The following is a 14,398-nucleotide window of genomic DNA, read 5'->3' as shown; positions in this document are numbered from 1 at the left end:
CTGGTGCTTTGCCGACTTTCCTCTATGCTTCATCTCTTCCCCTTCAAGTCCTTGTATGCCATTTTGACATAATTCAAAGCTCCAGTGGGCTAGAATCCAATGGACCCAGCTCAAACAGGAAGCTGGCTTTTTCATTGTTTATTTGGAACCATGAACCAGAAAATGTCAGACACTTGCTTTCATTGCTTCATTGAGTTGGAACTGAATCAAAACTTGATCATTTCCAATGAGGCTTTCCAATGTGGAATGATTTAGAGGTTTCAACTGTTAATCAAGAGGACTACTTAGAACATAAGTTGACCCTAAGCTTTCCTTGCTCTGATCATCATCAACTGGGTGTTCCATTCTTTGCTTAGAATCTTGTTAGAGGCTACATAAACTTGTATGAGGCTGGGGTGACAACTATATCCTAAAGAACTCTGGGAGAATTACAGCAAGTATTCCATAAAATATCTCTGTGTAAGGTTCTTGGTCTAGGTCTCTGACCTAAACCCCTTTATGAATCCTGCAATAGATAGTCTTGTCTGTTACCACATGGCTCTCTCCAATGTGGCCAGGGAATATAGTGCTATACACCACTGTGGCAGATGTGTTGGCTGCCTGTCCAGTAGCTATTCCTTCTGCTTTTGTGCAAATATGGCAGAGCTCACCTTCTACAACAGTGGATGACAATGCCAGATGCATTCCCAGACTCCTTTGCAGCCAGGAATGGCAAAATGATCCATTTCTGCCAAACAGACATAAGTGAGTATTATGGGTGAGCTTCCGGGAAAGCTTCCTAATAAAAAGAGAGAGACACGAGATGACAGAATGTCTCTCTTGAAACTCTGATTGCCCTCTTCTTCCTGTTGTGGTTTTGGTGTTTATAGCCAGGGAGGTAATTTTGGGACTATAAGACAACAAGCCTGGGGCTGAAAGTAGAACCTTCTCAGAATGGAAAGAGATTGCATCCGTGATGACATTGTTGAGCAGCTGTACCAAACCTGGAAATTTCTGTCTTTAGGAATGAAACCCTTGTTTAAACCACTTTTAGTCAGGTGTTCTGTTACTTGCAGCCGAAAGCATTCTAATTGGTATGGATGTTTATTATTTAATGATATATTCTTGTCTTCTACTTCCTAGAAGGAAGAGGTCAGTAGAATATTTTTCATTCAATCTTGTTGACTGGCTATTTCTTACTCATCTTCATCTCCACACTAGTATAGTTACCTATCAGTTCACCTCATAAAGATCTTGTTAGGGCAAGGACCATGACTGTCTGGTTTACTACTATGGTCCAAGTTCCTATTATGTAAGAGTCATTCAGTAAATATTTGCCAACTAATGAACGAATGCAGGCTGTCAAGGAGGCAAAACCCCCAAAACTCGGCTGTTGAGAGAACAAAGTTAAGGATGGCATCCTGTTTCTGACTTGTAGGTTGGCTAGAAGAGGATAATTTTCCCCATGAGTAAAAACATGGGAGGGAGCAGAATAGTTGAAAATGAGTTTTGGCCTTGATGTGTTGAGTTTGAGGAGATGTTTTGGAATTAACCGTAGAGGCAGTCCAATGTAAGGTCTAGATTGAAGCACTTGAAAAGAGAAATGACCCTTCAGAATTCCCATCTCATTGTATGGAACCGTGAGCTGCCTTGTCGCCCAAGCTAGAAATCAGGAAGTCATCCATGGCGCTTCCCTCTCCCTCACCCCCAACATCCAACCCATCACCGATTTCTGATGATTCGGCCTTCGTCTCTCCCACCCATAAGCTTCTCTCTATCCCCACTGCCACCACTGGAGTTCTGCCTCCCCCCTTTCACTCACCATATTCCAGCCATATCACTCTTCTTTTCATCCCTTGAAAGTACCAGTCTTCTTGCCTTTGTCCATGACGCTCCCTTTGCCAAGAAATGCTTCCTCTGCTCTCCACCTTTCTCCCCCTGCCCACCTCCTGCCTATCCTGTAGGTCTCAGCCTAAACTTCATTTCCTCGGGAAGACTTTCCTGACTACCTCCCAATCCATCCACCTTGGTAGCCTCAGAAATTTAACTTTGTTGGAACGCCATGGGTGATTTGGATTTTGTGGCATATATAGGCAAATAAAACTTATAAAAGGCTTATATATAAAAACTAGAATTATTAATTCAAATGAGAAAAGTAACCATCAAGGATCAGAAACCCAGGTGGGTGGGCCAGTACCTTGTTCCTTCTAGAAAGCAAGTCTACTTAAGAAGCTAAATAGCTTGGGAGTACAAGATCAGACAAAAGGCATTAGGTGGCTAAATTTGCTCAATTACGATAGCCTGGTGAACCCATTCTACCACAGGGATCTCCCCTGACATCTGGTCTCGGGCCACCACCCCCAGTGCCGAAGACCCACCTTCCCCCGCCACCTAGGTTTGCCTCATCTCCTAAGCATCAGTGGTTAACCTGCTACTCCATCAGGTGGACATAAGCTTGCTTTAGGTATATTAACATCTACTAGGTTTTTTTTAGGTTAATACCGAATAAGGTTAAGGTCAGACCTGGGAGCAATCTCTCTCTTTTAGGTGACTTTGCATATCTCTGATCTGATCTACTGTGTCTATTTTATAGTTATTTTAAGAGTCTGTGAAAGCAGGCTATTATAGGACTTGCATTCTCTTCTTTAAAAGTCTGTTACTTACTATATTCTTTAATTGTGGCTTAGATTCCTTCAGAATCTGCATTGCTTGATTGTCTTAGCAAATGGAACTCTGTCTGTAGCCTTGAAGCTACCTTCTAATGGTCTGGGGGCTGTCAATGAAGGTTCAAGAAGAAGATGGAATTCTAAAGATTAAAACCTTTTGGAAGGAACTTACTAGATAAAGGTGAAGGCAGAAAATACTCATAATCATAGAACCTTGTTTTCTATTTAATAACTATGACTACATTCTTGCATGATTGAAGCCACCTTGGAAATTCCTGATCTCCTGTAGAATGCAACCTTCAATCTTGACATACTCCATGCCAATTGGGTGTAATGAGCAACATGCAAATTGGTGCCTGTAACGCCTAAACCTATATAGTGTCTGGTGTCTTTAGCATAAGAGCCTCAAAACCTTCCCTTGGTCTCTTTTCCCTCAGACCAAAGGGGAAATTTAGTAAGTATCAAATGACTCTGGTAAGTTTATTATCTTGGAACAATAGGTTGGAGAGGTTTTGTTTTGACAGAAAGCATCCCATGGGGGAACTCCATTGTGGCCTCCTTTTATTCCTTGTTTGGGTCGCTATGAGTTGGAATCGACTCGACGGCACTGGGGTTTGGGCTGCTTTGGGACTCATTTTTGAAACATATTAAATTTCCATTCTTATCATTTTTTCTCTCAAATATATCAACCACGGGTAAAAGGACATGGAAGAGAGGTGCTTCAGGTGGCAGAGACAAGCATAAAGTGTCATTTCGAATAGTGGCTTGTCCTTGAGACCTGAGGCATGCCCATGGCCCCTTATGGGGATACCCAAGGGCTTGTCTGGAAATGTGTGGGGAAACTGGATCCCAGGATATTGATCTCAAAATTTAAGAACATGCCCTGACTATCTGTAACTGTCCTGAGTAATCCATTCTGGAGGTCTCATCCCTGAGTCTAGAGAACAATGGGTAGTTGAAAGGACACCTGAGGGGATGGGCCCATAAATCTAAAATTGAACAAGGTTTGCTCAAGGATGCATCTCTGAGTGGTGCAAATGGTTAACACGCTTGCCTGCTAACCAAAAGGCTAGAGGTTGGATTTCACCCAGAGTCTCCTCAGAAGAAAGGCCTGGCAATCTCCTTCTGAAAAATATCAGCTATTGAAAACCCTACTGAGCCAATTCTACTCTGATACACATGGGGTCACCATGAATTGAAATCAACTTGATGGCGACTGGTTTTTGCTCAAGGGTACATCTGGTGCCATTACCAATTGTTAAAAAGGCATAAGCAACACATACTTATGCATGTGATTGCCAACGATCACGCTAGCTGAAGCAGGCACATGTGACTTTTAAACAAAATTTACAGGAAACTGTGCTGTGAGTATAATTTATTGGTATACTTACATAGATGTTTGTTATATAGACCGCAGGAAAAATACAAGTGCTCTCTAAGAAAACTGATACAATACTTAATGTTAGGATAATGCTTAGTAAAAAAATAGCTTGAGAAAACTAATACCATTTAAATTGCACATGTACAAAGTTTTATAATGTTCCCATTTATACATTTGTGTGAGCACACCCTGAGAAGGTGCTAGAATTTCTTTCTGAGGACGGACTGTGGGACACTCTGCTTCACACCACCACAGCACAGATTCCTCACTCCTGGTTGTCTTTGGTTGTACTTGCTTTTTTATTTCCTCCAACTCTCATTTCATCAGTTTCCTAACGGGGAGACTTCAGTTCAAACACTGCAAGTCTACATTTTCCACAGGAATATCCATAAGTTGCAAAAAGGCTTTGGTCACAGGGCTTATAAATTGGAACAATGTTTGTTTTTCCTGAGAAATAGAAGACGTGAACCTCTCCCTAAAATATTTATAGGTGTACTTCTCGGCTTCTGTTTATTTGCCCAGCAAACTGTGTACCTGGCACCGAGTGCTGCAAACCAAAGAGGAAAAAACCTTCAAGAGCCCAATGTTTCAGGTCTCCAATCCTCCAAATTATTGAAGGTAATAAGTGTAACGTTCCACCACCATCTTCAGTATGTTTGGTAATAAAATTCTGGTAGAGTTGGTAAAACCTGTAAAAACCCCGTTGCCGTTGAGTCAATTCCAAACCATAGTGACCCTGTAAGGCCAGAGTACAACATAGGGTTTCCAAGGTTGTAATCTTTTTGGAAGCAGACTGTCGCATCTTTCTCATGTGGATTGGCTGTAGGGTTCGAACCACCAACCTTTTGGTTAGCAGCTGAGTGTTTAACCACTGTGCCACCAGGGCTCCTTGTACAGTTGATAATTTTAAAATAATAATAATAATAATAAAAAGGTTTGGAGAATTCAAAAAAAATTTTTTTTATCCTTTATTGGTGATTCAAATATCATTGGTTTCTGAGAGAGAATATTGTGTAGAAAATAATGATTTTTTTTCTTTTAAGGAATTAACACCCATAAGCAATATAATCTTAACCTTCAGACTTTATAACTTATAAGACATTCACAAATGAACTGAAAAAGGACCAGTGGCTACAACACAGTGACTGTAGTTAATGTTATTGAATTATACATGTTAAAATGGTTGAAATGGCAAATGCTTTGTTACATATATTTTACCACAATAAAAAATTTTAAAAAAGAAACATAAAAAATAAAAAAGGCCAATGGATTTTGATGACTCAGTTTTATGCCTTTGTTGCCATGCTGAGTATTTTTGAAATACACAAACTTTCTTTAATATCTAAAAGCTGTTAAGTCAGGAACTTCTCTTATTTTATCAAAAACAACTCCATTCTCATAAGAAAAAGGAAGAGGAAAAGAAAGAAGAAAAGGAAAAGAAAAAGAAAAAAAGCTTCATTTAAAAAATTCTTGGCAATATCCTGAAAAATGGCAATTACAGAATAGTTTTGACTGACAAAATCTCTTTCCCCCTTCTGCAGCTCTGTCCACCTGAAAAAACCCAACTATCTCCTGAGTCAGAGAATGTCCCACACACAGTGGACAGTGTTGAGGCTGTGGAAGAACTGAGGAACAGGCATCGCCCATGCTCTTGAGATGTTGACCACAGGTGTAATGTGTAACTTGTATTGATTGAAACAAAAAAACAAACAAACTTCTAATTTGAAAGTTCTGTGTTGACTTTGATTTTGTGCCCCTAAATTCCATTCATTTAAGGCTTAGCTGGTTTATAGAGCTTAATTTTTAATACTGTTAACATCATCCAGCCGATCAAACACCAAGACTATCAATAAATATCAAAAATTAGCTCCAGTCTCACTTGTTCTCTGTTGGTGCCTTTTGACTTTATAAATAGATTACAGTCTTAGCTCCAATCACCCCCTGGGGTTTAAAATTCCATAGCCAGAGCACATCAATACAGGTGTCTCTTATATGCTTGGGGGTGTCCCCTGGGGTCTAAAAGAAAAATGAGCACAAGAACAGATGGCCAACGGGTTACTATGAAATTGTTATTAGAGGAAGCAAGAAGTAACTGAGGCAGCCAGTTAGAAATGACTCGTGATCATGGCTCCGGATGGGTGTGGCTCTCATAAAGGGCTTTCAACCATCTTTCTCTTGGCTTGCAGGTAGAAGATGCGGTTTTCTTCAGGATAACTGACTTTGCTGAGGGGCATCCTGTAGATGTTGGGGTTTTTTGTGGTCACCAACAGGAACAGTGGTGTGGCCAAACAAAAGGGCCAGGTACAATTTGGCAGTCCAACCTGGAAAATAAGAAACAAGCCACACACTCCTTTGAAATCCCACTGCATGGAAAGCTAACACACTCAAAGCCTCTCCCATCCCTGTGTTGTCACTCAGCCCAGAGGGATGAGTCACTGGGGCATGGCTCTGTACTCCTCTTGCGTCCACTCCTCTTGAATCTAAGATCTCAAAGCAGGTAGCAGTTGAAATGTTTCCATTGTCGGCTACGTCTCCATGTTGTATGTCTTTCCCTCCCTCTCATACCATCAGACTTCCTACACAAGATGTGTAAACAGAGATGACACTAAGCAAATCGTTAATGGCCCCTGAGCACACATCATGCCCACAGGCCTTCTCTCTTAGTCAGCCCATGATGAATTCTCTCGCCTTAACCTTTACCCAGGCTAGGTCTTGGTCTCTATTTGCTTCATTTCTTTCCATCCTGTCCCCCTAAAGGACTCTAAGGTCCTCGAGGGTAGGTCCTTCTTCTGGGCTGTCCATGGCAGCTCATGCAATTCTGAGCACATACCACGACGTACTTGATCAGGTCTGGCCTTATGTACGGAGTCCCTCAGGTATGATAGAGTACAGTTTTTAAAAATACAGATGTCTATGGAAGACCCACTGTAACAGCATTGGAGCCTAAGGATCTGTGTTTTTCAAAATCTCGCAGCTGACTGTGTTGTGCAGCCTGCCCAGTTCTGATCATGGACAGATGTTTGTGAACCTTGTTGGGATGTGAAAGACCCCACAATGCTCTAATGTATTTCCCCCATCATGCTGGTCATGGGACTTGGACTTTTCACCATAAAGAGATTGCACCCCCTAAAGACTTTCCCAGGTAAAATCTCTACGCTGCTGCTGAGATAATGCTTTGAAGCCATGACCACATCAACATGGATTGAATTATCAGAAACTGGCCTGGTGATGGCAACAGTGTGTGGGGAAGAGAGAGAAAAGTTTGGGGCACAGAGCATTGGACCTAGCTTGGATATCTCACTGACCCTAGAACATGAGGACACTTGGCTCCTTGGGGGTGGGGAAGGAGAAGGTCAAAGGGCAGGAAGACAGGGCTGCAAAGGAAGAAAAAAGCATGGCAGGAGGCAACGGGCAATGATTCTGCCTACTAAGTAAGTCAGGGAGGATCTGAGGCTGAATAAAGTTTTATTGATGACTGACTGGGGATTTAAAAAAGCCAATAAGCACAAAAACTTTTGATTAGATTTTTTTTTAAAAACACATCTGGGTATTTAGCTGATTCTCCTTTTTTCCCCTTCCTGATTCCTCAAATACATAGTCTTGGCTTTCCGTTTAAAGAACAAATATTCTAAAAGTCAAGTTCTTGACACTCAGAATTAGACTACGAACTTGAACTTGATAATATGTTAGACAACCTAAGTTTCACTTCTTTAAACCAGGCAACCTGATATTTCTGGCAAACTCAGTGATGGTGGTTTGGACTAAAGTTTACTGGTGATGCTGGAAGGTAAGAGGACAGACAGGTCCCGGAGTAGCAAAAATACTGGTTACCAGAGTCATGGACTCCACCACCGGACACCACCCAGATGGACGTCAGGAGGGCTTTTCCTATAGTTGAGAGCTCTGAAATCAATCATTGACACCCCGAGTTTGACTATGAACTTGATAATATGTTATACAACCTAAGTTTCACTTCTTGAAACCAAGCAATCTGATTTGTTTCCTTTTTATTTATTTATTTTGTTGTGCTTTAGGTGAAAGTTCAATCTGGTATTTTTAAGAAGCCCAGTGATGGTGGTTTGGACTAAAGTTTACTGGTGATACTGGAAGGTTAGAGAGGACAGATGTGTCTAGGAGAAGGGAAAATACTGACTCTCACAGTCATGGATTCTGTCACTGGGCACCACCCAGGTAGACGTCAGGAGGGCTTTTCCCATAGTCGAGAGCTCTAAAATCAATCATGCTGATGAGAAAGAGAGAGTAAGGCAAACTCACCACAGCCATCACTTGTGACATGCTGATTCCAAGGTAGGCAGTGAACAGGGCTGCAAACAAAAGGAAGGAATAATGCTTGGTAGATGCACGCTTCCTTACAGGAAAGATTGCCTTGCAATATAAACCATCTGGCAAGTATACTTCCCTTCACTGGCTAGCCCAACATCGTGGTTATGAGTTTAGAGTCAGGAGCCCTGGGTTCAAATCCTGGCTCCACCACTTAGGAGCTTGGTGACCTCCAGCAAGTTACTTAACTGTTCTAAACCTCCATCAGGACCCCTGGTGGTACAGTGGTTAAGCTCTTAGCTGCTAACCTAAAGGTCAGCGGTTCGAATTCACCAGCCACTCTGTGGGGGAAAGATGTGGCAGTCTGCTTCCATAAAGATTTACAGCCTTGGAAATGCTATGGGGCAGTTCTACTCTGTCCTACAGGGTTGATGTTAGTCAGACTTGACTTCATGGCAACGGGTTTGGTTACCTCCATCTCCTCATCTGTGGAATGGAGGTAAGAGGATTATCTCCATCACAGAGCATTAAAGGAGATGATGCATGTGCTTAGCACTCCATAGGTGCTCAATAAAGGAGTCTGTCTGTGGTTACCGTTTTGCTGTTGTTATTGCTATTCTTATGGCAAATAACCTCCCAGTTATTTTATGCAAGCATAGCTGAATTAAAATTTATGGATGTTTTCTTGAGGTAGTATGGTTTCCATGTAATCTCAATGCATCTAGGATTCTAATATTCAAACCCATTGCCATCGAGTCGATTCAGACTCATAGCAATCCTATAGGACAGAGTAGAGCTGCCCCATAGGGTTCCCAAGGAGCACCTGGCAGATTTGAACTGCTGACCTTTCGGTTAGCTGCTGAACTCTTAACCACTGTACCACCAAGGCTCTGATTATAGTATTAATAGTTAGAATATGCAGTTACAAAAAAATCATGGTATAAAATAACAACTAGAGATCAGCAGCAACTGAGCACAAACTTGCGGTTCCTCTCCACAATGGCATTTCCCCAAACACCATTACGGTTGGCACAGAGGTCAAGGAATAAACATGCCATGTTTTAATTCACTTCCAGGAAGTCAAAATCACAGTATGGGTAATTCGAGTATAAGTGTAACTTCTAATGTATTGTTGTTGTTGGGTGCTGTGGAGCGGATTCCAACTCGGTGACAGGTGTGACAGAGTAGAACTGCCCCATAGGGTTTTCTTGGCTGTACAGAAGAAGATTGCCAGGTCTTTCTCTTGCAGAACCACTGGGTGGGTTTGAACCACCAACATTTTGGTTCAGGGAAGGCTCCAGGTTTCACAGGGGCAGCAGCAGAAGAGTGACCTTCTTATAATGGCCACACAACCACTCAGGACACCAGCACTCACTGATAGACCCACTCACCATCTAGTCTTCATGTCCTGGGAGAAATCACATCATCTACCTTGGGTGAAGGAGTCCCTGGATGGTGCAAATGGTTGAGCGCTCAACTACTAATTGAAAGGTTCATAGTTCAAACCCACCCAGATGTGCCTCAGAAGAAAGGACAGGCGATCTGCTTCCAAAAGTTCACAGCTCCAAAAGTCCTATGGAACACAGTTCTATTCTGATACACATATGGTTGCCATGAGTCAGAACTGACTTGATGACAATGGGTTTTTGGTTTTAACTTGGGGAAGAGGCATGAAATGACAGGAGGGACTCTACGATCTTCATTTAATTTACTATAGACTTCCATTCTTTGAACAATAAATTGTCTCATGCTAGTGAAAAGAGCTTGTCTTTACTTGCTGTATAACAAATCGCTGAATTTCTCTGAAGCCCAGTTTCATCATCTGTCATATGACAACCTGAAGACCTGATTGACAGGGGAGTGATGAATCCCAAATGAGCTCATGTATTTCCATGGACAGCAGCTGTCAGCTCATCTCTGTCACCATGGGACTGAGATATTGCTCTGAACAGGAGGGGCTCGTGGCCTTAGTTTTGCCCAATTTCATTTGTTTTTTTTCATTTCACTCAACAAATATTCACTAGCCCTCTGCTAAGCACCAGGGCTACTCTGTGCCTGTCCTCTTGAGTCCTAGCTCTTCTACAATACCTCCTCTGAGTATATGACACCTTACTGACATCTCCCCCATTTTAAAGCCTATTGTATTTATAAGGCACTTTTATGACATATTGTTCTAATGTTTTGGAGTTTTGATCTCCAATTGTATGTTGCTTTCGTCTTCATAATAAGAGTGTCAGGCTGTTTAATGGTAGGTGACCAACCATCAGTTAAGACTTGCTGAGTCAGACTGTGAAAGCTTTACATTAAAGGTAAAATTCTGTGCACTACACTCAGTTTGTAGGCAATGGGGGAGAGAAAAGACCCTTGAGTGCTGGAGGGAAGACTGGATTTCAGCTCATCGTGGACAATGCTCCTCCCAATAGACTGCTAGGTGCAAGTTCTACTATGATAAGCCAACCATTAAAAAGAGATGCAAAATGTGTTCACAATTTGCACTGATACAATAACAAAATTGAGAAATTCCCTGATCATGCCATTTCTGGTTTAGAGGCACAGGGCAAGCAGCATGGCCGGGTTCCCAAGTTTTGTTTCTGATAAAGACACTCAGAACTAATAAAAGAGCAGCTATGAAATAAATGTTATTTATTGACTGCAGTTGATGAGGCTGGTCTTTTGTTTGGCAGTATTGGGGTGATATGGGCATGCTGAAACCTGCTGTGGCATTTTACATTTGAAAATTGCTTAACAGAGGGCTGAAGTTTTGTCTCAAAAATTCACACCCAAAGACTAAAAAGACTAATTGTACATGGTGTGGATGAAGCAGGAACCCTCACGCATTGTTGGTGGCAGTGGGAATTGGCATGATCTTTTTGGAGATGAATCTGGCATATATAAACATTAAAACTGGCATTCCCTTTGACTCATCAATTTTGCTTCTAGAAATTATCGTATAGAAATACTTTGGAAAGTACACAAGGATATTTGTGCAGAAATGCTCACTGTGGCACTGTTTTAGCTCCACACTAGAAGCCATCTAAACTTCCCCAGCAAGAGGGTTATTTAAATACAGTACCTACACCTGGCTACCTCCACTGTCTTAAAGAGCAGTGGCTCTAGCATTGCCAGTATACTGCCCCTGCTCCTTACTTCTCGGCTGTACCAGGAGAGATGTCAGCTCAGTGCTGGGCTTTCATGTCCCCCACAGGGACACATCTCTCACACGGCTGATAGCTGGGGAAATGTAAGCCTTACAGGGAGGGGAAAGGAGACACTAAGGACAGCAAACAGCATAAAAGAAAGACAACAAACAACAGCGTATACTAAAGTTTAATTAATGAACTAAATAAAAATGCTACGGGTGAATAAACCCCAAATCAAACCCGTTGCTGCTGAGTTGATCCTGACTCATGATGCCCCTATTACAGTAAGGAACTGAGCTCCGTTGGGTTCTCCTGGCTGTAAGTTTTGCGGAAGCAGATTGCCAGGCTCTTCCTCCCTGGCACTGCTGGGAGGGTTCGAACTGTCAACCTTGCATTAAGTAGCTGAGTGCAAACTGTGCCACCCAGGGATCTTTATGGGTGAATAAGCCTCCCCTTATAATTAACATGGGAAATCCTTTAGCGGTTTTAAATCTACATCACCAGAGTTCTGTTTTCACCTAAGGGGTTGCCATAAGGGCCTCGATGCTACTAAAGGGAAGCAGAGTCTGAATCCCAGGTTTAGATTTACCTTTCATTGCTTGCACTCCAGTACAGGATTTACCCTCTCTGGCCTCAGTATCTCAACAGTAAAATGGGAGGAATGCAGTGGAGATCTCTGGGACCCCTTCTACTTCCAATGGACTGAGTCTGGCTGGAATACTGGGGATCAAAAAGGATTAATATGGCAGTTCTCAAAGTGTGGTCTCTGGAGCAGCGGTATCATCACCATCTGGGAGCCTGTTAGAGATGCAAATTCCTTCCCTACCTCCCTGCACTGAATCAGAGTTATTTCCTTTCAGTTTCTTGGGTCAAACAATTAGTATGAAGAACAAAGGAAAAATCAAGTTTCTATCCTCCAAAATCTACATATTGCAGAATGCTTAATGGCATTTGGTGGTTCAATGGTAGAATTCTCCCCTTCTGTGCCAGGCAACGGCACCATGCAGGAGACGCAGGACTGGGCAGTGTTTTTGTTCTGTCGTACATAGGGTTGCTATGAAATAGAACTGACTTGATGGCACCCAACAACAACAACAGCAACAACATGCAGGAGACGAGACCTGGATTCGACTCCTGGCCAATGAACCTCACGCTCAGCCACCACCCATCTGTCAGTAGAGGCTTGCATGTTGCTATGATGCTGAATAAGTTTTAGCAGAGTTTCTAGACTAAGATGGATTAGGAAGAAAAGCCTGGTGACGTACTTCCAAAAGCCAGCCAGTGAAAACCCTATGAAGCACAGTGGTCCCAATTGCAATCTATCATGCTGATGGTGCAGGACCAGGGCTGGGCAGTGTTTCATCCTGTTGTGTGTGGGGTCGCCATAACTGGGCCAACTCAATGGCAGCTAACAACAACAACAGAATGTTTACTATGATTCAACAGGATCTCTTGTCTTAACAATAAGCAGTAACGTAGGCAGAGCAGACTTTAGCATGCCCAGAGAGGAAGTCACTTATCCTGGTCACACACTTAGATAGCAGGGACCCCAAACTAGAACCCCAGTCCACATTTCTTGCTCACAGTCCTTTTTTACTGTTTGTGTCCTTGATTTTGATCCCATAGTCATGAGCACACCTTCTCCCCACAACCCCTAAGATGCCAGGGGTACTCACCACAGGCAAGAGCCAGGAGGTGGGTTTGCCAAGTGAGCGCCATGAACATTCCTCCTATTGCAATGCAGGCCAGAGAGCTGTTGAAACCCCAGAGTCCAAAGTAGATGTTCTCAAATGGAGCCGAAAGGCTGAGCCCTATTAGATGAGACAGGAGAGCTCAGAGCTGTGCACTAAACAGCAGGATATTCTGGAAGGAGTCGAGACAGGTCAGACAGTATCCTGAGAACTCCCATTGGTCCCTTGGAAGCAAAGACTTCAAGGAATACAGAAAATGCCTGAGACCATGCATGGGGCGGAGGAGGTGCTCAATATTGGTAAGGAATCTTCTGCTTACCTGCTGCTATCCCCAGCAGCGATCCGATTGCAGCGTGCAGACACATGAGCGGAGAGGAGAGCAGAATGGCACACAGGAAAATGCTCCCTGTCCATGGGTTGTCACAGCCATATATCTGACCCACACCCACGGGCACAGATTTTAATAACTGCAAAAGCAATTAAAAAACGCGGCCACTAAAACAACTGAACAGAAACCCATGGGACCCACAGACACAGAAAATTTACTTTTAGACTTAGTATATCTTGTCTTTCAAAATCAGTGTTACTGATTTTTTAATTCTCTTTCTGTCATTTTAGCCACAGAAGAACTCCAGTCATTCATCTGCTTTGGTACCAGAGAAGGGTACCCACTAAGCACTCTTTCCTAACTCCTCTTCCACGTACTGACTCCATTACTTGCACTGACAATGACCTTGATCAACAGAGTGCCTGGCTTCCACTGGAGCCTACCCCTCTGGAGTTAGTGCTGCAGATTTCTAGGAAAAGATGAGGAGGGAAATTTAGCTTTGACCAAATGGTCTTTGAAAAGTTTCTTAGACTCTCAAAGCACTGGAAGAGAACCTGTGCCTTCTTTAGACGGCAAGAAAGGTCACCCTAGAGCTGAGTACCTATTAGACTCTAGTGGGCTCTACTACCCAATTAACCAAGAGGACTTGGGGTGTCTTCCAGAGGTGGGGAGAATGTAAGAAGATGGTGTGAGCCTTACCTTCAGGGCACTAAGGTCAGGCCAGGTGACATTGGGAACTGAAGTTACAGGTGTGATCAATTTGCTTGGAAAGAAAGGATTGTAATGTCCTGTGGCTGCCAGGTACATTGATATTGCCATGTTGAAAGGCAGGGTGAAGACGGGGAGGTCCCATTTGCAGAACACAGAGCTCAATGCACTTGAGAAGATTGGGCTAAAAACAAAATAGAAGATAAGAACACACATGAGACAAG

General features: G+C 42.8%; 1 protein-coding gene across 7 annotated transcripts in view; it reads right to left on the bottom strand.

The window, feature by feature from the left end:
- Positions 1-4,064: 4,064 nt before the first annotated feature.
- The window catches only part of SLC14A1 (solute carrier family 14 member 1 (Kidd blood group)), a 58,951-nt gene continuing 48,617 nt past the window's right edge, over positions 4,065-14,398 (bottom strand). For 6 of the 7 annotated variants that reach the window (XM_049901495.1, XM_049901496.1, XM_049901497.1 and 3 more), the window contains 5 exons: positions 14,166-14,358; positions 13,458-13,605; positions 13,124-13,258; positions 8,302-8,351; positions 4,065-6,347 (listed from right to left, as the gene is read on the bottom strand). In XM_049901495.1, the coding sequence (XP_049757452.1) occupies positions 6,174-6,347; positions 8,302-8,351; positions 13,124-13,258; positions 13,458-13,605; positions 14,166-14,358 (700 nt within the window). In that variant the 3' untranslated portion in view covers positions 4,065-6,173. Of the gene's footprint in view, positions 6,348-8,301; positions 8,352-12,998; positions 13,259-13,457; positions 13,606-14,165; positions 14,359-14,398 lie in introns of those variants that run through there. The other variant, XM_049901501.1, reaches the window with a different exon arrangement.

This window comes from Elephas maximus, chromosome 11 (assembly GCF_024166365.1).
Source record: "Elephas maximus indicus isolate mEleMax1 chromosome 11, mEleMax1 primary haplotype, whole genome shotgun sequence".
Lineage (NCBI taxonomy): Eukaryota > Metazoa > Chordata > Mammalia > Proboscidea > Elephantidae > Elephas > Elephas maximus.
This window is presented reverse-complemented; position numbering and strand designations above follow the sequence as displayed.